Genomic DNA, 24520 nt, shown 5'->3' with positions numbered 1-24520 from the left:
ATAGGTTTTTTCCAAAAAATATTTATTATAGGTTAAAATAAAACAAGGGTGAGACAAGATGGCAGTCCCTCTACTGAAATTCCACTGTATTACAACCATAATAGGCTAACATGTTAAGCTTCTTAAAGCAAAGCAGATGGTTTTAACTGTAAAAAATGCACTTGAACCATGAGGGAATTAGCTTATTTGAATTGTATCTACAATATAAATTTTTTGCAGCCTAGTTTTAAAAAATATTGCACCCAGGAGTTGTAATTCCTAGTGCTGTGGTCTTAAAAAAATGTTTTTGTTTTCCTCCTAATTTATAATTTTTTCTTGATGTGAAGAGGGGTAATAGATATAGAGTGAAAACATACTATCCAGTGAGAATGTGCATACATCTAGAGTTTTCTTTAAATGCACTGAAGTCTGATTTTAATTCCTTTCTTGCACACTGGAATGCTTTTGGTTAGTTTGTGTCAGCCCCATGCTGAGTAAATCCTTCATTAATTCCTTCTATAATAAGTATGTCTCCTCTGTCCACCAAGGCTGGTGTGCTATATGTTACAAACAGCTGAGAGTCTAGGACATTGAAGCTGGGAAATGTATCCTGAATAGGCTCCAGCAAGGACGTGACTGTGGTATGCCTTTCTCTGGTAATGTTTAAATTAAGTCTGTCTTTCAGTTGACATCTTTGGAGAGCAAAAATGAAACCAAGAAAGGGCTATGATTCATATCAGACCACTCAAGACCTGTTTCTTTTCTTATTGCTCATTTTCAGCCATGAAAATAAGCTTTTTATTTTGTTTCCAAACATACTTTTAACTGTTAACTAGCAGTGCTAATAAATTCTAGGCAAGACTGAGGTTTTCTTTGTAGTTCAACAGAACATCATGGAACACATGATAAAACAAAATGTGTGTTTGTATGAAGAGTGTGTAATTGAAAGCACAATCTCACTTGAAATTCTTCAGCAGAACTCCTCTTCTAAAACTGAGAGTTTATCAGAGCAAAGTACTGTAGTATGTATTGCTTAATGTGCAACTAAGTAAAACTGACACCACCTTACTGAACAGATCCTGATCCTGTGTGCATACAGTGTCATATCTACTGCCCCATATCTATGAGATGCCAAGCACACTCAATTCCTATCCACTTCATTGAGAGTTGAGGGCACTCTGCGGTAGGATTAGACCTTTAAAGAGACCAGAAAAAAAAATCCCTAAGGTTTGCTTTGCTTTGTTTTGTTTTCTCTAGCTCCTGTTAGCACTGTAGAGACAGTACAGTTAAAAAGGAGCTTGATGCACTCTGTTACTTTTTGTGTTAAGCACTACCACAATGTAAATGTTTAATAATAATAAACATGTAATTCCACAATGCCATGTTTAGAGTCCAATAGAAAGAAAGACAGCTAATTTTACAGTTGCTTGTGTCTTAAATCTGCTTGCCTTCCTGATTCATTAATAGTGAATAACTTTTTCCAGTGGGCTATAATTAAGGTGCCGTTACATCTAATGAATCATTCTGCATATTTTTATTCTCTGAAGGGAGGCTGCCTCTTCTTCATTATATATGTACTAAGTAATAGCACTACATCTGTGATTTACAAGCTTGGGTGAACTTATGTTTCACTAAGTTCAGCAGAATTCAGTAAAATCATCTTTAAGCTTTGTAAATAATGGCTCACTATGATGCTCAGTACCCTGAATAGAAAGAGGCAGGAATGGTGGATCATTTCCCTAATCTGAGATACTGGGTTAGGATCTGATTCTGAGTAGTACTGTGTGCTCTTAACTCCCAAGTGGCTCCAGAGGAAGCTGAAGATGCTCAGGAGGCAACCAGTGGCTCCTAGGGTCAACTTTTTATTTGCTGTGACATGCACTCCTCTCCAAATCCCAACATTTTTTCACATTTACTGTCTGGCAACTGTTTTGTCAGTGGTGATGCAGGACAGTTACGACCATCCCCTCGTGATAGATCGGTCTTATAGCAATTTTACAGATGGAAAAATGGAGGTGCAGAGAAGTTAATTAACTTTCCCCATTTCACACAGCCAGATACAGAACCCAGGAGTCATGGCTTCCAGCCCCTTGCTCTGACCACTAGGTAACACATCCTTTCATTACAGCATCATATTTTAAGAAGTCCTTTTACATGTCCTACTAATGTTTTCTTGCAAGTTGTCCTATTAGAAATATCTGATTGTTAGGTCACATTTAAAATCACTGCCTTTGATTTCATGATTTCTTGGTTTGTTTTTGTTCAGAGCAAATCACATATGCAACACCTTCACACACATCTTTTGCTGAAGAAATATGCAGAATATAACGTTCTATGTCTAAATAGGACAATTTTCTCCCAAAGAACTAATTAGTGAGATTCTAAGAAGTATATTGCATTTTATAAATATTGTCTGTATAAAGCTGCTAAAATACTGTAATTGGTCAAGATCTGGTGCTCTGCTATTTGCATTGCCTCCCCACTGAATATAGAGTCCAGCTCTAGGGCCCTGACGTGATATTCAAAGCTCTCTAACAGACTGAACTTCATAACCTGAAAGATAGTCTTTCCCTTTGCAGCTATGACATCCTACAATAGTTGCATTCCATTGGAACAGGAAAACTATTGACCAATAGTGGGAGGCTCATGAATGCTGAAGACATATTAGGAGTTGGACCTAAAGTATGTAACTCATTCTCACAAGTGAGAAGAATGACCACAGAACTAACGGCTTTCAGAACTGAGGCACCAATTGTGCAAAGACCTAGGCACTTGTTTAACTTTACGTGCTGAGAATGGCTAGTCTCATTGACTTCAGTGGCGCTACGCATAGTGTATAAAGTTAAACACACATGTAAGTCTTTGCAAGATTGCTGTGTAAGTGCAAAACTAAGTTTAGTTTTTAATTTCCCTTAGTTTCCACACACACACACACACACACACACACACACACACACACACACACACAGAAACAAAAATCAACAAATGAGCTATAAACAAATCAAACTATCCTCTGGGGTGGGAAAGATGAAAACTAATAAGAACCTCAAAATATGTTTTTATATATTTGGAAGGTATTTGGATAGATACTATGGTCACAGGACTATATAAGTACCTAACCAGATTAGATAGAGCAGCTGCACAGCTATATTGGAATGGTGGCAATTATGTATTTCAAAAAATGTTTCTTTACATTTGCTGTGTAATTTAGAAATGTTTGTGTTGAGGAGATGGAATTTACTGCGTTTTTATTGTATGTTGCTGCTAGCGCTATAGACGTAGTGGAATAAATTCAAGGCAGAGTAGTGATGTCATTCTCTCCTTTTTTAAAAAAAAAATTCCCTTTTTTGTATTGAGAGCAGCCATCTGTCCTTCTTAGAACAATCACTGAAGCAGCTGTGCATGTAGTGCCATCAATAACAAAAGCTGCTACTTCATATCAGAGGGCAGCAGACTGGAGGTCGCGGGGAGTTATAAGAACGATCAGGGTCAACTGACACCTGATGCCACGCTGTATGGAAAAATAAAACTAGGATTATACAGCCTTTATGTGCGCATTGACTAGTAGATCAGTAGGGTCACCCTTTCGTCTGTGCTTTGTCTTTAGAAGCTATGGGAATGCATGAGTGTGTTAGGGATATTTCCCTATTACCACCTTCAGGGTAAAAAAAAAAAAAAAAAAAAAAGGCAGGAGGGGGAGCTGCAAGCAATGAATAAAGCAAATATTACACACCATTTCTTTTGAAAGGACAGAAAAGGGGCATTGGCAGTCAGTACTTTATAATAGTTCAAAATGTACACTGTCAAACATTCTGAGTATTCTATAGCAAGCTGTGCCATACAGTGCAATGAATCATGATTTTGATGTTGCATCTGCAGCATAGTATAGTTCCCTTGGCTGGCTATGGGAACAGAGATCCTGATCCAGGGCCTGCTTCTGATTAGACATTCTAGAGGTGCAGAAACCTCAGAGGGCTACATAAATAGTCTGCATCTCAGACTCACCTGTCCTGGGAGTTAGGCTTTGTGCATAATTGGGTGGAGGAGAGGAAGTGAATGCATATGTTACATAGGATGGACTTGCCCATTCCCCTGAGCAGCTCTTCAGATCAGGTAAGTGAGGCCTTCTTCCCCCTAAGAAGCCCCAATCTTATGGCTAACTTTTACACTCCTTGTTCTGGGTCCATATAGGGAACAGGCAGTAATACAAATCTGGACTGTAATAACCTCCTTATATACTGCCAGAAGGAGGAGAGGAATCTATGGGACTTGGTTCATTTTTATTAAAAATAAAAAATATATACCTTGTGGAGTGCAGCATCTACCCTCTTTTCCCTAAAGCCAGATTGCTAAATGGGGGGCAGCTTTTACCTACCTTGTCATGTTTCCAAGGCTGAATTCCAGTTTTAAGCCATCTGCCAGAGATACAGCCATGCAGCCTTGCATCTCCTTGGATGACAATCATCTAGGTAGGAGTCTGCTCCTTACCACAGACACAGGGAAAACATTCAATGAAGCCTGGTCGGGTGCAGTGTCAGATTCCACATCTGGAAAGCTACAGACACCATATGCAGCCACCGCAGTAGGATCCATCTTTGGACACAGAAGGGTGTCCATAGATGCAGAACGCAGGCTGGCCACATGACAACCACAGCTGCAGAGGCTAATAGGCACAGGAATAGGCCCAGAATAATAGTGCAACCCTTGGCTCTTCATCTGCCTGTCTTCTCTACACCAGACTTAAAATTACATGTATGCAAAACAGTTTCCCATGGCCCTCCCCTTGCTTCCAGGCTGTAGAAAGATCCTGAAACAGCAGGTTGTGATCATATAATAAAACACACCATTCTGCAGCAAAACTAATCTCTTCTCCGTTTTTCTAGAGACATGACTGTATTAGTCTGAAGCTGTTTGTTTTGTCAAATGTAACGGTTAAGGTTTGTTAAATTGCTTTTGATGACCATACTCCTTCCAGCTATGTTCTCTGTGTCTCTGATGCATCATGTTCTGCTCTCCACTAATTGTCCACTTCATCTCCTAATTTGTATGTGTAGTTGATGTCCTCATGTACTTGGCTGCATAGTTTGCAATTTTATTACAAGAAAAAGTCACAAGACTTTGTGGAAAAAATGTGAGCAGCAAAACAGAATAGAAATGTATAACGTGATGGAAAATGTATAAACAGATTTCTAGTTCACACCCTTGGGTATTATACGGTGACACCACAAACTATGTAGGCTGGGTAGGTTAACGTTCGTATAAGGTTTACAAGAATAAGGCTGACATTTTTTTGTCTCTAATGCACACCTTGAAAATAGCGAAAGCTGAAAACAAAATCACATAGCACTTGGTGCTAATCATTCTCAGCTCCCAGTGAGGACCATAAGGGACAAGGCCTGTAAGAATCATCTCCTGATAAACTGTGTTTTATAGATTGCCAAATCATATCGTCTCAACAAGCTATTTTACTTTATATCAATCTTTCCTTCAACTTGTGGCCTTCAAGTTCACTCACATTTAGCTATCTTGCTCTAGGGAAAAATTCATGGCAATATTTGCTGTTAGTTCCAGAGAATGCCCCAACAGGCTTTCCATTCAGGCAGCTCTGCCAAAGTTACTTATGCAGTCCTTTCAGAGGTCAGCACACTCTGATGAGTGGATAGTGGCTCAGAACTTAATGGCTATTTTTGTCTGGCTATGTGATTTGTGGGAAACTTCTCTGAAAATTATCCTCCTCCTCATTTTGTCATAAACCCACAAAGACTGGATTTTTGGTTCTCAGCATGAACAGCAGCACTGACTTTTGCACATACTGTTCAAAACAAGCCTACAGAATTAGGCTGCAGTATTGATTTCGTCTCATCCCGAAGGAAGATTTCCCACATCACAATACAGTATTAGAACTGCTATGACAAGAAAGTGAAATAAACAAAAGATTTTCTTCAGCTACGGAAATTTACATTTTAAATGTCACTGTCTATGCCACAGCCAACAGATGATTACAAGCCGCATGTTACTGTCTGATAATGCCTATCTCGAAGGCATTGTGACCCTTGAGATAGAGAAATGATACATGACTTGGTGTGGGCTTATGGTGCCATATCTTGGACATGTGGTGAGGAGATATGAGGTTAAACATCCAGTCCCTATGTCCATTGAGCAGACATGTTAGCTATATACTCTGGAGTTTATTATTGAACTCACTTGTTTTAATGGTCTGGCTAGCTGAGCTCTGCTCTATTCAAATATTCATGATGTCATAGCTCTGAAATGTTGTAATTCAGAGCTTGATCTGTGATTTAGCTCAGTGGGAAGTGAGGACTATCAGCACCTTACAGGATCTGGCCCTCAGTTAGATGGCTTCTTCAAATCAAAGACATTATCTAATGACATTATCTCATTATTATTCATGACAACTTCAACTTTGAATTATCCTAAAGGACCCTAACACTAAAACATAAATCTATCAATAACCAAATATATTCTACCAAAAAGGAGATGTGATTACTAATACTTAATTTATTTAGTCCAAGCTTATAAAATACAGAAGCGCTTACTTAATTTACTCTAAAAGATGTATAGAGAGATACTAAATGTCTGTTGTTTAAAGAAAATACTGTCACAGCTTTGGCACCTCTAGAGAACATTGCCAGTAGGATAACAGGATCATCTAGGACTTTTGGCAAAATTTGGGTTAACTACTGTATCTGGATTCTGGTTAAACTACAGAAATAATGATCACTGGTGCTTTTATTATTTATAGCTGCAATAACTGTACACTGCTTTACAGATGCATTAATTTGAAATGTGCCTGTCCCAGAGAGGTTACAGTCTGACTCATTCAGATGCAGTACACAGGATAATAGTTCAATCACAATAATATGTGCTATGGGCCCCTATAGAGAGCAGGAGGGAGTACAGATATAAATTTAGTGAGAAAGGCCCAATTTTCAAATGAACTGGGATCCCAAAGGTAAAGTCTTCTATTAAGATTGCTTCAAAGCCCCCCCTTCAGGACTTAGGAGGAAACAGGGGAGGTTTATTTTTGGATATATTGAATTGGAGGTGTCAGAGACAGTCAGATGTGAGACTGAGATGTTTGGGAGGTGAAGGAGACAGATCGAGCACAGAAGGATAGATTTGGGTGTTCTGAACATCAAAGTGGTAGCTGAAACCCTGGAAGCAGATTGGGTTGCCTAGGGAACCATATAGAAGGGCAAGGAGAGGGGCGTGAGGGCAGAACCCTGAGGGATACTGACACGGGACGGGATCTAGACCCACCAAAGGAGATGCTGAAAGAGTAGCCCATGAGGTAGGAGGAAAGCAGAGACTCTCAGAAGCCTGGGGAGGAGGAGTGATTCAGGCTGTTAAGGTCGCAGGTAATAAACACTAAGTACAAAGAACAGGCCCATCAGCTTTGCCAGGTCATTAGTAACCTTGACAAGGTTGGAGCTGGATTGGAGAGGATAAAAGAGAGAGTGGGAGGAAAGGAAGTTGAGACAACAGGAAAAAATAGGCTAGATCTGCTGTTACCATGTTAATCTTGTGCTTCTTCAGGGCTACTCAAGGAGAGCATAGTAATACTTTATATACTCCTTCAGATCCCTCTTCAAGACCCACATCTGTCATGATACCTACAAGATATTAGCTGACTTGTATTGGCTAGTTAGAGGGGCAGTAGGGGCTTGATGATATGTTTTTCAAACAAAATAAATATATATTAATGATTGTGTTTTACTCCTGTCTTGTACCTTTTCCTCTTAGATTATGACAGGGACCATGTCTTCATGTATATGTGGGCAGTACCTAGCGCATTGTTGGGACAACCATAAGATAAATAATAAGATTTATAATGAGAACTTTGCTTGTGTCAACCAATCTAGATTAGAAAATACTGAAATCTTCTTTGGATTAATTAGTATTTAACACATGGCACATCACACCTTCAAAGTGCTGAATATAGACTTTAATGTAATGTTTGTAAGAACTAAACAATGTTTGGTTTATTTAAAAAAAACCCTTAGAAATGAAAATACTATAATAGACACTTGCATCCTTTAAGGGGGAGCTCACAGCTTGGAGGAGCTCAGACCATCTTGCATTCAGGCAAAATTTTTACTGATTTCAGGAGGAGTTTTGCTTTAAAAAATCATTTAAATCATTTGAAAAAAGGACCGCAAGTGAGGGCATCAGCTGATCAGTGTTCTCAGTGCCACAATATTTGACTACATAGTTATTTCTTCAATATTGTTTTGTGCTCCTCTCACAGCACTGGTGGAATCTAGGCAAGTTGGTGTGCAGATAAATTATTTCCCTTCTGATGGAAACTTCCATCAAAAATATTCCGGGAAAAGTATGTTCTGTTTTGATTGATTGAAAAAAGAAGCAGCAGCAGACAAAGTTCCCTGTCCTCTGTCTGCTCTACTTTCCTAACCTGGAGCTCAGTTCTGCAAAGCTTCACTCACACGAGTAGTGACAAGTAGTCCTGGTGACCCTCAGTGAGAGTAACAGTTTCTTATATTATTAAGAAGATTTCAGGATCAGGCCCTGAAGCACCCCACCATGTACATCATGTAATGCTCAATGTCTATTACTGTTTCTCATGCAGAGCTTGTAACAATGCAGAAGCCTCTTTTTAACTTTCTCCTTTCATTCTCTTTTGCAGTAGGGTCTATGTACTGGTTTAATATTTTGTAAACACAGCCTTTAGTTCAGTAGCCCTCACGACCATTTCCCCGGGCTCCTTTGCGACTTGTGGCTTATGAACAGCCTGGAATACTGTAGCATCCAGGCTTCTTTTGAGGTGGCAGCTCTGAGTGCCACAGACAGAACTCTTAAGGAGGAAATTAGAAAAAAAAAAAAGTCAATACAGTTTGCAAGACTTACACAGTGTGTCATCTCAACATTGTCTTTTTGACTCAGGCGAGAATCCTGCACACACCCTGCACACTGTGGAGCATATCACACCAGTGAGGAAACAGGCAGCGCTTTGTTTATTAAGGGCTCAGTTGTGGATTTGCCACAACACCTGGGCATGGAGCAAGAGGTTGTTGCACCGCCCCAGGAGAGGCCCAGAAAAACAGATCGTGACTCAGAGTGGCATGATCTGCCTTCGGGTTCATCTCCTCCTTGAAGGCCTGCACTGGCCTTATAGCTGAACCAAAGTATGCCCCTTGGCAATTAGCGGGTGGAGCCAGGGCTTCCCCACCTACCCACCCCTGCCTGCCCATCCCATCCACTTGCATGGGGGCTGTAGAGGGCGGTGCAGCAGACCCCTGGGGGCTGTTCTCCTTCCCAGGCAGCCACCCACAGTATGGCTATCTGGGGCAGGGGGATAGCAAGGCATTTTTTTGCTCCTTTATTCCCCTGCACAGGCATGCAGGATGAGCCACAAGGTGGCCTTTACTTTCAGCAACTCTTGAGTGCTGCCCACACAGCTAAAATTGAATTTACGCAACAAGAACAACAAACTGAAGATTTTTTATAAATATTTATTCTTTCCTAGCTCCCAAATTCTTTTGTTAGCAAACAAAGTTATTTGTGTTTTGTGCAGGATTCAGTTCAAATCATTCAATAATCTCATTCTAAAAAGGCATGCTGAAAATGCTGCCACAGCTAAACAACACTTTCCCTTCCCTTACTATCTATCTAATTCTGGTTTAGTGATATTTACTTTACTGTACTGTAAATGCCCAACTTACTGTACAATGCACATGGCTTACTGAGCAACTAAGCAGCTAAAATCCTACAGTCCATGGAGATCCCCTGATCCTCTCTACATCTTATATTAGGTTTTCAATTGTTATCAGTGTAAATATTTTGTTAAAACTAGCAACATATTTTCAGCCATCAGGAACCTCCATGTTAGCCAGATGTATGTCAGCCTTAGCAAGAAATGATCTTTAAGTTAGTTGACACAATGTCCTGTACAATAGATCTTTTAAAAAGAAAGGGGGAAAAAAGCAATGAATAAAATGAATCACTTTTGAACTCTTGGACTGCATTGGAGCATGGGGAAGGAACAGAGCATCAGGGCTCATTACTTTGAGAACAGTTCAACTTGTTTGATTTTGCTGCTATTTGTTCTTTAAGTAGGGAGGGAGGGAATTTGTGTCCTGTAGTATTTTGTCCTGAATCAGATCAGTTTTCGGCATCCTTTGTTGGACATTGAATCTAGTGTGGCTTCATATGATCAAGCCTGTTAAGAGAATACATTTACTGTGCACCTGCCTGTTATACATCCTGTGTTTGTAGTGAATCCTATTAAACAAATACCTGACAAAGGCATCAGCATGGTGGATAAAGCAACCTAGTGGATGAATACAATTTCAAATACAATAAACAACAAATACTGATCTGCCCTAGACATACATATGAACTGGATTAGCTTGGTTCTCCTTCTTTAAGTCAATTAGCTTAAACAATCCTATGAGAAATGCCAGTATTTCCACTAGGTACTATATGTCTGTCCTTAAGATGACATGTAATGTTTTAAAAGTAATATATTCTAATATGTAGATATTTTAAGATGTACACTATATCATCATAATCCTGTAGTTTGAGTGTCGCATCCACAATGTTATGTAAAAATATAGCTTATAAATGGGATTTTTATCAGTCCAGTGGCATCAATGCAAATGCTAAAGCATTATGAGGAAGCTGACCTCGCTGACTTTGATTCAGTCATGTTGAATATCAGAGAGGAACTATTTCATGTTTATGTTGAGGGTTCATAGCTACATAAGTGTTTTAAAAAAAATGTCCAAAGCTAGTTACTGGATTATGATTTTCTCTGTCAATGTGACAGATACATTTGAACTCATTTGAAGCTGAAATACTGAAATATAACATGCTGAGCGTTTAGGACAAAAGCTTTAAAGTGATGTGCTGATGCCCTAAGTTTTCATACCTAAGGGCCTTATCCTGCTCCCATTGAAATCTATCCCTCTGAGAAGAAAAGGAGTACTTGTGGCACCTTAGCGACTAACAAATTTATTTGAGCATAAGCTTTTGGAGCTGTATCTCACGAAAGCTTATGCTCAAATAAATTTGTTAGTCTCTAAGGTGCTGCAAGTACTCCTTTTCTTTTTGCGGATACAGACTAACAGGGCTGCTACTCTGAACCCTCTGAGAAGGTCACTGTTATCCTCATTGAACGGGACCAAGAGCAGGTCTTAAACGAGCGTTAACGTGACTCCCTGAAGTAGAGCAGAAGATATTTGGGACAGGGATAACATTCCTCTGGATCTAAGCCCCGAACATCTGCTGGGGCTAGATACATGTATCAAATTGTACATCCCGTCCTAAAACACTAAATGTCTGATTAAGAGCCGATCCACTGGAGAAGATTTTTTGGGCTCAAAGCTCTGATTTCTGATCTGGCAGTGAACAGGATGTATTAATTGAAGGATGCACAGAATCGCATCATGCAGCATGTTTAGAACTCCCGGCTGATCAGTTAACAGTGCCACTGACAGGGCCGGTGCAAGGATATTTTGCGCCCTAGGCGAAACTTCCACCTTGCGCCCCGGAGAGCTGCAGTAGCAAAAGGAGCGCTCAGGACCGCGCAGCGCAGCCTTGCTGGAGAACTTTCCTCGGCCGGGGAGCCGGGAGGTGAAGGGGCAGAGGGGTCCCCGAGAGAGGCAGTGGTGGTTAGTGCTTGTGCTGTTGATTACACATAAATCACCAAATTCAAGTGTCATCATGGTGAGGAGTCCAGGCAGGCAATCTCACACACACACACCTCCCGGGGAAGATTGCAGCCACCGCAGCAGCAGCAAGGCCGGGCTGGACACGAAGTGGGATCGGATGGAGAGCAGCGCCCTGGTGGAGAGAGGGGAAGCCCGCGGCAAGGCGCAGGGACCTCAGCGGCTCGCTCGCTTTCTCTTCCCCGCACGTTGGGGAGCTCCAGGGGGGGGGAAGGGACGGGACAGAAGCGCCGCTGGAATGGAGAGAAGCAGAGCTCCACGGGGAGCGAAGGCGGGGGGGCAGAGCACACCCTGGAGGGTCAGCCTTGCACGCTCCACCTCTCCCCTTCCAACCCCCGTTCCCTGTCCCCTGCATCCTCTCCCCCTTCCCTCCATCGCTGTGTCTCCTTCCCTCCTCCTCCTCCTCTCCAGCGTTTTCCTCCCTCACTCCCTACCCAGAGACAAGGGAAGTGCCTGGGAAATGCAACCAAAGCAGGTCACCGGAGAGCCATCCCCACTCTCCTGTGAGAAGATGCGCCCTGCCTCAGGTCCAGGGCACGGGCTTCTGATACAGTGCGAGCAGCCACGCCTTGCCGCGGACCTCTCCCCGGCAGAAGGAGGCTGGAAGTGTCCCAGGGGGGTGATTCCCAAGCCCTCTGATTCTAGCTTCTTGATTTATTTGCTCCAGGCAGAGGTTTTCCCTGGCAGGAAAAAGGAACAAAGATGAACCCTCCTTGCGTGCACGGCTGGGTCGCCATGAGGCAACCTGTGCACAGCATGGGACAGAGCTGCCCAATGTAGTGTGTGGAAGAGACAGAGAGCGAGGGAGAACCCGGTTCCAGGGGAAGGCGGCTTGGGGAAAGGACCGAACTGCGCCCCGTCCCATTTTGGATGAAGCAAAATAAAAATTTGGGGCACCGCTTTTTGGTGCCCCCAAATCTTGGCCCCCTAGGCAGCCCTCTAGTTCACGGAGTGGTTACACTGGCCCTGGCCACTCAGTTGTGCTTTCAGTTGGAAAAGAGGGTGAGCGCAGCACCTGTTTATTTAGCAAGAGGAGCCTCACTGGAAAAGAAACAGTAACTAACTACCAAGGCTTCTAAATCTGATAGAAGAGAGAGAGAGAGAAAGTTATGCTGCCAATTAAGTGGAAAAGAAAGGGAAGAGAAGTACATTCAGGAGAGAAACAACTACCTCATGTCACATTTGAAAAGCTGATTTTGCAGGTTACAGGACTTGTTAAATGCCCTAAGTAGTGCACTGTATGAAATTACACAGCCTGATCTTACTGATGGTTGGCCATCTGTCCCTGCAGGCTTTCATATCGGGAGAGCACAATTTTTACTAAGAGCATGTAAACTATGTAGTGGTGTTGTTTTAAGTCAGTGCATTAGATGAACCCCCTAGGATATCTAAGGTATTGGGGTGTGGTAGAGCCAAAGGAAGAAACGACTTCACAAATTAACAAAAGTAAGTCTGTTTAGATCATTTAATTTGCTATTGATTTTGGGTTCAAGTGTGGAAAAGAATGGGCATAAAGGGAGAAACAAAGGGTGGCAGGGCTATTACTTGTCAGTTTCAGAAGCAACTCTCCTGGTAATATTGTCCACCCCTGTAGTACCTTCCCTCTGAGCATGTCAAGCATGTTACAGACACTAGAGAATGAAGCCTCACAATATCCCTCTGAGGTGGGTAACTATTATCCTCATTGTACTGATAGAGAAACAGAAATGAAAAGATTAAGTGACCTGCCCAAGGTCATTCAGAAGCCCGTGGCAGAGATGGGATTAGAGCCCAGATTTCCTGTACTGGGCTTTAACCACATGTTATCCTTCCTCCCAAACATACATACTGCAGAAACTAGAGTGGGGGAACAGCTGGACTGGTGCCACTTAGGCCCCAGACCTGCCATCTGATCTGTGCAGGATGCACCCCTTGCAACTCTGCAGAGCTCCATTGTCTTCCATGGGCCTCTGCACAGGCTAAGGGGCTCCCCCTGTGATCCGATTGAATGGCTGGGGGCTTAGTTTCCAATTTTTACTGAATGTGATCTAATTGCTCACTGCTAAGTGGACCCCCAACCAAATGCAGGCCACAAAAATGCTATTAATCCTTGGAGTACGACTGGATTTTTCACTTGCACAGGATATGAAAAAGAAGAGATTTTAGCCCTGCAAGATTAAACAATCATCAGGGTTTAACGGATTTAATCCACTGGTGTTCAGACTGGAATGGCTCATAAGTCTCCAAGTCTGAGTGTAATTGGATGCAGCATCAGAGCCATTAAAAAAAAAAAAAAAAAAAAAAAAATGCTACCAACTAGAAGTGATCTTTCCTTTGAAATTTGTTGTGGCATGAGGCCATAAAGCTGTCGCCCTGCCTGTATTTCTTCAGTCTCGCTGGATACCGTTGCTGGGGGGGTGGGGGAGGGGGAGTTTTGTTCAGTACATGAATTCCGACTCTTGTTTCAGGCACACGTCTGCCTTAAGAAATAGCACAAAGCAGGCTGTTACTTATTCAGATGCAGAAGCTCCTTCCATCACACAAGACGGCCCATTCAAGTCACATGCCAGAGGTCTCCGCAGAATGGGCTGCAGCTGCTTCAAATCTGCTGTCTAACATTAGAAGCAGTTGGACAAACCTGAGTACAGTAAGCCTCCCAGCCTCAGAGGAAGACAGGAAAAAGATCTGGGATCCAAGCACTATGTTCTCTGAGGAGCTGTGGCTTGAAAATGAGAAAAATTGTGCTGTTGTTCACAAGTCTAAGCGAGGAAGGAAACGTCAAGAGCTGCTGGCAGTGGCATTGGGGGTTAAGGCGGGAGTAAAGGGGGCACTATTATGGCAACCTCTGAAACTCTTTGCCTATTCACAGATCACCTCTTTGGTCAGAAGAGCAGCTTTAACTCAAAACGACAACCATTGCAACTATGAAAAAGCACACAATTTTAAGGTAAGAACAGCTTTGGAATGCTTCTGGTTTAAAGGTTGGTTTGTTTTTCCTGTGTAAAGTTTTGCACTGTGATTATATATTTCCATATAACTCTTTATGCCACATCCAAGAGGAGTATTTCAGAAAGTAGTTTTCTTCCTGTGTTAAAATCCATTGATTGTGTAATTCTTAACACATGTCGACAGGGCTATTTAATATGAATAGCAATCTCTCTCAGAGCACAAGCAAAGTCAAGAACCTGCTGGATCCTGCCAAATGACAGATTTGTATTTGAGCTCCTTAGACCCAGATGTATTTTATTTGTTTCTTGGAAACGATACTTCAGATTGATCACCTTAATCTTAAAATGTGTCAGTTTTGATAATAAAAATCTGACTTCTGAAAATCTACATTTTTATAGTGTGGTGTTAGTGCCGTTTTAACAATACACATTTGTGCTGTTTCTGTTTGCACTAAGTCATGAAAGCCCAGTACCTACTAACAATAAAACAAAGTGCTGTGGTAGCATTGTCTGATATCTTTTGTTCATGCACCGTATGCCAAGGAAATGCTCTTTGAGTCCCACTGAGCTATTGGATATAGGCTTGTGCTTGCTTGTCAGACTAAAATGAATAGCTATACAAACTCAAGGATGCTTAAACGGATTGTCTTGTTGCTAGCTTATAGATACAAAATCAGATTCTTTTTTCAGTCACAGCGTCTGGAATGCTGTGTGCGCTGGGGAAGTGACTCAGCCTTAGAAACTAGACTTCCAGTCATCTTGCTCTAACATCTTTTGCCAGAAGGACTGAGTTAGTTCCAGAGTGTACCAATCCCCAGTTATCATGGTTAGAGCTGTCAAAAAGTGGTTTGATGGTAATTGGGAGTGGAAACAAAGTGACTGAGAGGAATGAAAAGGAGATAAACAAGAGATGAGAGATGTGCATTATACTCCCTTAATTCCTCTATTTTCTTAATGCTCCCTGGGGATGATAATCTAGGTCATTGTCAGAATAATATGACTCATTATCAGAAATAGTATTTTATCATGCTGACTTCTGGTATTTAAATAAAAGGGAAATTAACGTTCATTAAAATTATTTAGCAAGTATGCTTTTCTCTTTGTTCCTCTATTATGCTTTTCCCTTAAGACATTCAGTGTCTGTGCTGTGGTTGGAATTTATCAATAATTCAGTATTCATGAGTAAAACTTTACCTTCAACATTTTATGCTCCTTGCCATTCCCCCTCCTTAACCCAGCACTCACATAAAAGTTAATATTTTTCTCACTGCTAAATACTGAAAGAAATAGGAGAAATATTCTGTACTTTTTTCTTGATTAAAGAATCTTTTTATGCTTTCTGGTTTTAGCCTCATTATCATTTAAATATGAAAACTGTTTTAGGTTAACTAGAAAATATTTTCTCATGACTGGGACTTTTTTCCACTTTGACCTATACATTCCTTCCTTTCCTCTTCAAAATTCCCCTTGTTTTGGCTTTGATTTATAACTGGAAATGTGCCCAGCAACACTGGATTTGCACAGTCTAGCTGTTATACACCCTTTATTACTTTCTGTTTGAAAAGAGTCACAGTTTAGCCGAAAGAAAAGGAGTACTTGTGGCACCTTAGAGACTAACAAACTTATCTGAGCATAAGCTCACTTCATCGGATGCAGCTCACGAAAGCTTACGCTCAAATAAATTTGTTAGTCTCTAAGGTGCCACAAGTACTCCTTTTCTTTTTGCGAATACAGACTAACACGGCTGCTACTCTGAAACCCATAGTTTAGCTGGTAAATCACATTATTTTAAAATATTTAAATGCATTGCTTGAAAACAAATTTTAGATAATTATTTTAACCTATAAACAAAATATGAGGGCTGTCAAGCAATTAAAAAAATTAATTGTGATTAGTTGCACTGTTAAACAATAATAGAATAACATTTATTTGAATATTTTTGGATGTTTTCTACATTTTCAAATATATTGATTTCAGTTACAACACGGAATACAAAGTGTACAGTGCTCACTTTATATTTATTTTTATTACAAATATTTGCACTGTAAAAAACAAAAGAAATGGTATTTTTCAATTCACCTAATACAAATACTGTACTGCAATCACTTTATTATGAAAGTTGAACTTACAAATGTAGAATTATGTACAAAAAAAACTTCATTCAGAAATAAAACAATGTATAACTTTAGAGTCTACAAGTCCACTCAGTCCTACTTCAGCCAATCACTCAGACAAACAAGTTTGGTTATAATTTGCAGGAGACGGTGCTGCCCACTTCTTGTTTACAAAGTCACCTGAAAGTGAGAACAGGTGTTTGCATGGCACTGTTGTACCTGGTGTTGCAAGGTATTTACGTCCCAATATGCTGAACATTCGTATGCCCCTTCATGCTTCAACCACTGTTGCAGAGGACATGAGTCCATGCTGATGACAGGTTCTGCTCGATAATGATCCAAAGCAGAACAGACCGACACGTATTCACTTTCATCATCTGAGTCAGATGCCACCAGCAGAAGGTTGATTTTCTTTTTTGGTGGTTCAGGTTCTGTAGTTTCCACATCTGAGTGTTGCTCTTTTAAGACTTTTGAAAGCATGCTCCACACCTCGTCCCTCTCAGATTTTGGACGGCACTTCAGATTCTTAAACCTTGAGTGCTGTAGATTTTTAGAAATCTCACATTGGTACCTTCTTTGCGTTTCATCAAATCTGCTGTGAAAGTGTTCTTAAAACATACATGTGCTGGGTCATCATCCAAGACTGCTATAACATGAAATATATGGCAGAATGCAGATAAAACAGAACAGGAGACAATTCTTCCCCAAGGAGTTCAGTCACAAATTTAATTAATGCATTATTTTTTTAAAGAGCATCATCAGCATGGAAGCATGTGCTCTGGAATGGTGGCTGAAGCATGAAGGGGCATACGAGTGTTTAGCATATCTGGCACGTAAATACCTTGCAACACCAGGTACAAGAGCCATGTGAACATACTGTTCTCACTTTCAGGTGAGATCGTAAATAAGAAGCAGGCAGCAGTATCTTCCATAAATGTAAAAAAATTTGTTTATCTTAGCGATTGGCTGAACAAGAAGTAGGACTTAGTGGACTTGTAGGCGCTAAAGTTTTACATTGTTTTGTTTTTGAGTACAGTTATGTAACAAAAATAATCTACATTTGTAAACTACACTTTCATGATAAAGAGATTGCACTACAGTACTTTTATGAGGTGACTTGAAAAATACAATTTCTTTTGTTAAAAATTTTTACAGTGCAAATATTTGTAATCAAAAATAATAATATAAAGTGAGCACTGTACACTTTGTATTGTGTTGTAATAGAAATCAATATATTTGAAAATGTAGAAAACATCCAAAAATATTTAATAAATTTCAATTGGTATTCTATTGTATAACAATGTGAATAATCGGGATTAATTTTTTTGAGTTAATCCTGTGAATTAACTGCAATTAATCGACAGCCCTACAAAATATGAATTTTAAGAAAGAAACATTTTAAAAATAAAATGTAACCTAGAAAGTTAGGTCACTCTGAAGTATTACATTTACATAACAACACAAATATTACTCACCACTCAAAAATCTACACTCTAAATCTTCTGTAGGATGATTCTAAAATGCATATAGTAGCTAAAAAAAATCGTGAACAATGTGCTAATAGTGGAATATTTAGATTAAACAGTCACCCACTTTAAGTTTTAAATCTATTGACACGTTCATAAAAAAGTTAAGTAGTGCAAAAGAAAGAAAATTGTTGGAGGGTTTTTGAAGCTTAAGTCCTAGTTGTCATAGACATATACACAATACTAATATGGTACTGTGGAACATAAGTAAAATCTAATGGGCTATTTCATAGGGCTGCAAAGAGGTGTTTTGCCCTTTTTTGTTTTACTGAACACTTAAAATGTATTGTACTATATATTTTGCTGTATATGGACAGGGATTTCATGATAGAATCCATCAGAATGTTTGGCATGCGTTAGTGTCAATAAACGTACACTAAAAAAATCTTTACCTTGGCAAATTTGAACCTCTTGGGATGATGAGTCTTTTTTTAAAAAGGCTATGTATTTGGTACAACTGATTGGAAACATTGTGTAACAAAGTAGAACTGGCGGAAAGGGGAAAAGCACAAAAAAGAGATGGGTACAAAATTCAGAGTCAGATCTAGACTGCCTTGTGCCCTTTTAAAAAGGCAAAGTTCAACGTGTGCACGCCAAATAATTAACTAAAGGGATCTAGGATGTGTTCTGCATGTTTAATACCCATTCTGAATTTTAAATTGCTATATGGGGGGGTTGGTATAAAAGTTACAGCCTCTCAGGCACTTTGTATTTGAATAATATTGTGAGGAAGGTCATTTCAGATGCTAGTGGAGATATGTGTATGTATAGTGGTGGAGGGAGTAGAAAAGAGCAAAACCAGACTTTGTCTTTGCCCCACCAAAGTAACTGCACGCCCTAAACCTCAGGAGCAAAGGGATGGCTTCTTCTTAGTGGCCTTGGAGAGGCACAATTGACCCTGCACAGGCTGGGGAAAATTTAGAACCAAGACCCTGCCCTGCTACCCATAGGCCAGCAAAACTGACCTGCTGTGTGGGGCACGCTGCACTATACAGAAGGATGGTTTAGCATGCACAGCCCTTCCTTTGCTCCCTGCAGCTCCTCAAGGGATCACAGGCACAATCTCTTCCAGAACTTGCCCTGGAGCAGTGCAGCTTTGTAATGCCACAGTGTGGAGCAGTGTAAAAAGCAGACCATCTAGCCTTGTGTTAGGGCAAATTGTTGAAGTCCTTCCCATGACCATTCTTTTTGGTCCCAAACTATGACAGCAAACGTCCTATATTTTTTTTTGATACAGTTTACATTGTATCAGACTAGTGTTCGGAAACTGAAATTAAAAAGGAGTAGATTCATTAGCTGGCACATCTAGGAGTGGACAGGACTTATAAATCCGTAAAGAAAGTAAGTCCTTGGGGCCAGGTCTTGATGGACAAAAAGGTGCTTTCTTCAGTTGTATTAGTTCATTCGAATTAGCTTAACGTAACTGGAAAGTTCCCTTAGCTCTCATTAAAGTCCTGGTACTGCAAACACTCATACAAGTGGTTAACTTCACTACCTTGAGTCGTCCCATTAACTTCAACAGCACTACTCATGGTAGTAAAGTTAAACAGGTACGTAAATATTTGCAGAATCGAAGCCTAAGGGCATGGCTACACTGGAGCTGAAGGTGTAACTTCCAGTTTGGGTAGACATACAGATGCTAGTTTTGATCAAGCTAGCATGTTAAAAATTGAAGTGTCTCTGCAGCGGCGTGAATGGCAGGAGTGAGTCCTACCCTGAAACCTGGGTACTTATTTGAACAACTAGCCTATCTTGCTGCCCATACCACCATGGCCCCGCTGCTATATTTAGCATGCTAGCTCGATCAAAGCTGGAGCACATATGTCTACGCAAGCTGGAAATTACCACCTCCAGCTCCACTGTAGACATACTCTAGAGACACAGGCTAGCACCTTTTAGAACGTTTCCGCTCCTTGTGATATAGACTCAGGAGGGAGTTAACTCAATTGAGTTAACATAACTGAAGAAAACGTACTTTTTGTCCATTGAGACATGGCCTGAGCTAGTCAAGTAGCAGCAAATGGGGAATTGCATATATTCTAGAGTTACCTTTTACAAAACAGGATCTCACTTTTTATAACAGAAATTAACATAGGACCAGATTCTACCCTCACTTATTATTATTCCTACACAGTCTTCTGCATTTCCCATTACCACAGATTTCAAGTGGTATCGTGCCCGATTCTATATTGATAGTAATGTTTGTTGAACCCTGTGCCAGCACAGAGTCCCAGGAACATCAATGGGGACCAAAGGAGATGCCTCGGGACATCAGCATGCAGTTTATTGTAGGATAAGGGCCCAGTGCAGGACAGAATTTGGCCCATTATTATTGTAGAACCTTAGAAGTGATCTCAGTTTTCATTGCAACATATAAAATTTAGAGACGCAGTAAGGGTTTTAATTATGGTATGTACACTCAGTGTTTTTTTTTTCATAAGTCTGTTGTTTTTCTTAAAATTACACCTTTGTGAGAAGTGGAATTTTCATTGTCCCAAAACAAAACTGGTAACGGATTCAATTCTGTTCCCACTGAAGCCAATGGGAGTTCTGCCACTGATTTCAAAGGGATTCAGTTGAGGCCCCAGAGCTGAGGTAAAGTGTTCCTGCTTTTCAGCTGAAAGTCTGAAAATTTCTTCTTCTCTTTTAATACAAAAGAAAAAAAGCTTCAAAACCAGGTTAGGTAACCAAAAAATTGTCTGAAAGCAGCTCTGCATATTTCATATGAAGAGCACACGTGTCAGCGCAAGGCAGTTCTTGATTTGCTACTGTAGTATTGTTATTACTGGATTCACTCTGTGGCTTTGGTGAAATCACTTAACTTTTCTGCCTTAGTTTCCTCATCTGTGAAATAGAGATAATACCTACCTCACAGTGGTATCACAACTATTAATGACTGTGTAAAGCATTGTACACCTGCAGATTCTCAGAGAAAGATGGAAGGGACATTAAAGAGACCATATGGAAGCAATGGTAGTTGAGAGATGAAAGTAAAGGAAACAGAGAAGAGCATCACTAATGAAGACAAAATGTAATATGTGTGTAAGAGAGAGAGGATTAATATGAAGAAGAAACTACTTTTCCATGAAAGAATGGGAGAGAAAGAATAATAGAAAGAAAGGAGATATAAATACGGAAAATGAAAGTAGATGGCCTGAAGATAAATCGAGTGAGTCAGACAGTGGGAGGAGGGAAACGAAGAAACTAAAGAAGGGAATAAGCAGGAAAACACATTTTTAGACTAATAAATTTTGTTGAACTATCTCACAGACAACTCAGATCTTTGGACAGTAAGTTTGGAGCAAAGGGATGGCATTTTGAGCACTTACGCAATATTAATACTATTGAGTCCCCTGCATTCTATAACTAAATAGTGGTGGGAAAAGACAAGAAAAAAGTTTACCGGAATGTACATCAGACCCCTTCATTATTGGGGTGAATATTGACCCCAAAACCTCAGCTCATATTTAGAATTGTCCCTTGTTGTTTCTTTTGAAAAGTTGGCAGTATGCAAGGACACCAGCACACGCAGTTCAACGCTATTCTTTATACACAGACGAGTCTCGTGACAGTCCAAAAATTTGAAAGGGTACGGGGGGACTCAAAAAGTTATCTTGATGATTCTTCAAAAAGCCTATGCCCGGTTCAGTAGATAGTGGTGTGATCATACGGACGCTGGTACAAGACTAAAAATATAATCCTATCTCCTATCTATGACTGCCTCGGAACCCTTGCACAGTATAAAATAACTCCAGGATCAGTTCGGCAGTCATCTCTCAGGCAAAACTCTCATTTACTGTGACCAAAGTCTTACTTTCAGCATCAGCCTTAAGAGTCCGTCTGACCTGAAGTGTTGTTTTTAAGAATACAGAGCCTTATTTTTTATGAACATTGAAAGTAATGGTCAGCCAAACTTCAGAGACAGTTCAGATATGTATCTTAAGTTACATTAATGCTTATCCAAACTTCTTGAAATTTCATCTAGAAATCTCAAAAGATCACACTTTTGACTTGTGAGATAACAGTATTTCTCTGTTTCAGCTCGACCAGAAATGCTGCAAAACCAGCCTTTCTCATGGTATTTCATTTTGGTACATGTAATTTCAGCCAAAACATGGAGATGTGAAAGTAACATTAAATAAATAAATTTAACTGAAATTTTGGGGCCTCAAAATCAATGGTAGATGAGGGTGCTCAGGAACTCTCAAGTTTGGGTCTTCGGTGAAAATAATAATGACCATTTCCCATTGTGCAAGAAAAGACAAAGATATAATCAGCTACCGACTTCTAAATACTCTACAGTGTGATCAGTTAAATGATACCTTTATGTGAAGTGAACAAGCAGGCCTTTAATATCCTAGAAACTGTGGTGTAGTTTAACCAGGATGTAAAACTGTGCAGTTTTAATAATACCGAACAACCTTTTACAATTATCTTTCATAAAAGATTAGCTTTTGTAACACTTTGTGAAGCAAGAGATACTGAGAATCTAAAGATTAGCGATATCCCTCAAATAGACAGTTTTGCATTTGTAGTTAAATGTAGCTCACGAAAGCTTATGCTCAAATAAATTTGTTAGTCTCTAAGGTGCCACAAGTACTCCTTTTCTTTTTGCGGAATCAGACTAACACGGCTGCTACTCTGAAACCACAAAAATTGCATAGTTACACATCTAAAATTGGTAGCATTGCAGTCGTAGATAACTGTCTGCAATTTTGTATCCACAACATTATGTTGGAGGCCACATTTTAAAATGTAAGCATAAAATTCCAAGGGCAAGGTTCTCAGTTGATGTAAATCAGTATCAATGAAGCTATGCTATTTGCACCGGCTGGTGATCTAGCTTTAAATGAATGTTAACTGATCCCTGTAAGACAACCTCTGAATGAAGCAAGAAGTGATAGAAACACATATATATCAGCAAGGCTTAGCACCAATAAGTGTTTCCCATTAGTATATGTTGTAGTGAGAGCTAATACATTTCAGAAGTATAATTTGAGTTGGTCAAATGTACCTGTTTAAGCATTTGAGTACCAAAAGAGATGAAAAAATTAGCATTACTTTAAGCTAAATAGCGACTGCTTTACAGCTGCAATTAGTTACATAATTACTGACTTTATGGATAAGTAGGAGTAATTTGTTGTCAAGCTATGCTAAGTGAAAATGTAGTTTTTAATCATCAAACTAGAAAGATAGTAAGATATTTAAAAATACTTCATTTTGCCAAGGAATAGCAATGTTATCAGTTAATACACACTCATTTCAGAAAAAAGTAAAGTGAAACAGGAAAATGGGAAAAAAGCATTAGTTTGGTTTATTAATTAATACATGTTTTCCAAGACAAATGGATGGAAATATTTGAGTATGTTTGTAGCTGTTACCACTGAACTTGAGAGCAAATGGTGCAATACCATTGAAGCCTTTAGTTACACAAGGGATTAATTTGGCCAAGACAGTTAGTAAGTAAAATCTATAACATTTGTTGTATTTTTGTTCCATTTTGTTTGGTATTATTTTCAGACAGATAGCTCTGAGTTCATAATATGACAAATCTTTGAATTGCAGGAGCTGTGATTTCTTGATGCAATACACTAATGCAAAATGCAATAATGCTGTGAGTGGTGCTGTAGACATAGCAGGGCCATGATATTAGCAAGCTGTATGCTTGATTGAAAATTGTATATCGTTTATTTGGAAAAGGGCAATAACTGCACTTTCCCCAACTAAATATACTTGATGAAAATTTAAAATAATAAACTTTTTCCCCAGCCAGTAGTGACCTTTCAACAAAGTACCCAGGGGATTAAAAAAAAAAAAAAGAAAGGAAAGGGTTAGTCAACAGAGAGGAAGCATTAGCAGCCTCAGTGTACACAATTTATTTTGTTAAATAAAGTCTCTAGGCAGATCTAGCCCATGCTGTGTCCATTTACACAGGACTATACTCGACTATTTACTGTGCTGTTCAATGAAAATTAAGTGCATGCTGTATCATGCAAAGGGCTCTAAAGGTGCCAGTGTTAATTTTGCACTATATAGCCATATTTTAAATAACAAAAAGATCACCGTTATAGGTTCTTTAAAATGCAGTTGTTGAAGCAAGTGTTTTGTGCAAAAGGCAGCTGAGGAAACTGTGTTCTGTCTGTTCTTTTCATGCCATTTTACCCTTCTTGTACTGATATGGGGATTGTAGTAAAATGAGACTGACTGTGACTTTATTGAATAAGGATCTATTTATTTTTTTTGTTTTGTCTGTGTGAGATCAGTTT

The 24520-nt window shown here is 39.8% G+C and overlaps 1 protein-coding gene across 2 annotated transcripts in view; it reads left to right on the top strand.

Moving 5' to 3' along the window:
* CHN2 (chimerin 2) overlaps nt 1-24520 on the top strand; it is a 194760-nt gene that overhangs the window by 143677 nt on the left and 26563 nt on the right. Inside the window, exon 7 of one of the 2 annotated variants that reach the window (XM_007053641.4) lies at nt 14536-14613. The exons of the other annotated variant lie outside the window; for it this stretch is intronic. Within the exon in view, the coding sequence (XP_007053703.1) occupies nt 14536-14613 (78 nt within the window). The remainder of the gene's footprint in view (nt 1-14535; nt 14614-24520) is intronic. 2 annotated transcript variants of the gene reach the window in all.

This window comes from Chelonia mydas, chromosome 2 (genome assembly GCF_015237465.2).
Source record: "Chelonia mydas isolate rCheMyd1 chromosome 2, rCheMyd1.pri.v2, whole genome shotgun sequence".
In the NCBI taxonomy this organism is placed as follows: domain Eukaryota; kingdom Metazoa; phylum Chordata; order Testudines; family Cheloniidae; genus Chelonia; species Chelonia mydas.
This window is presented reverse-complemented; position numbering and strand designations above follow the sequence as displayed.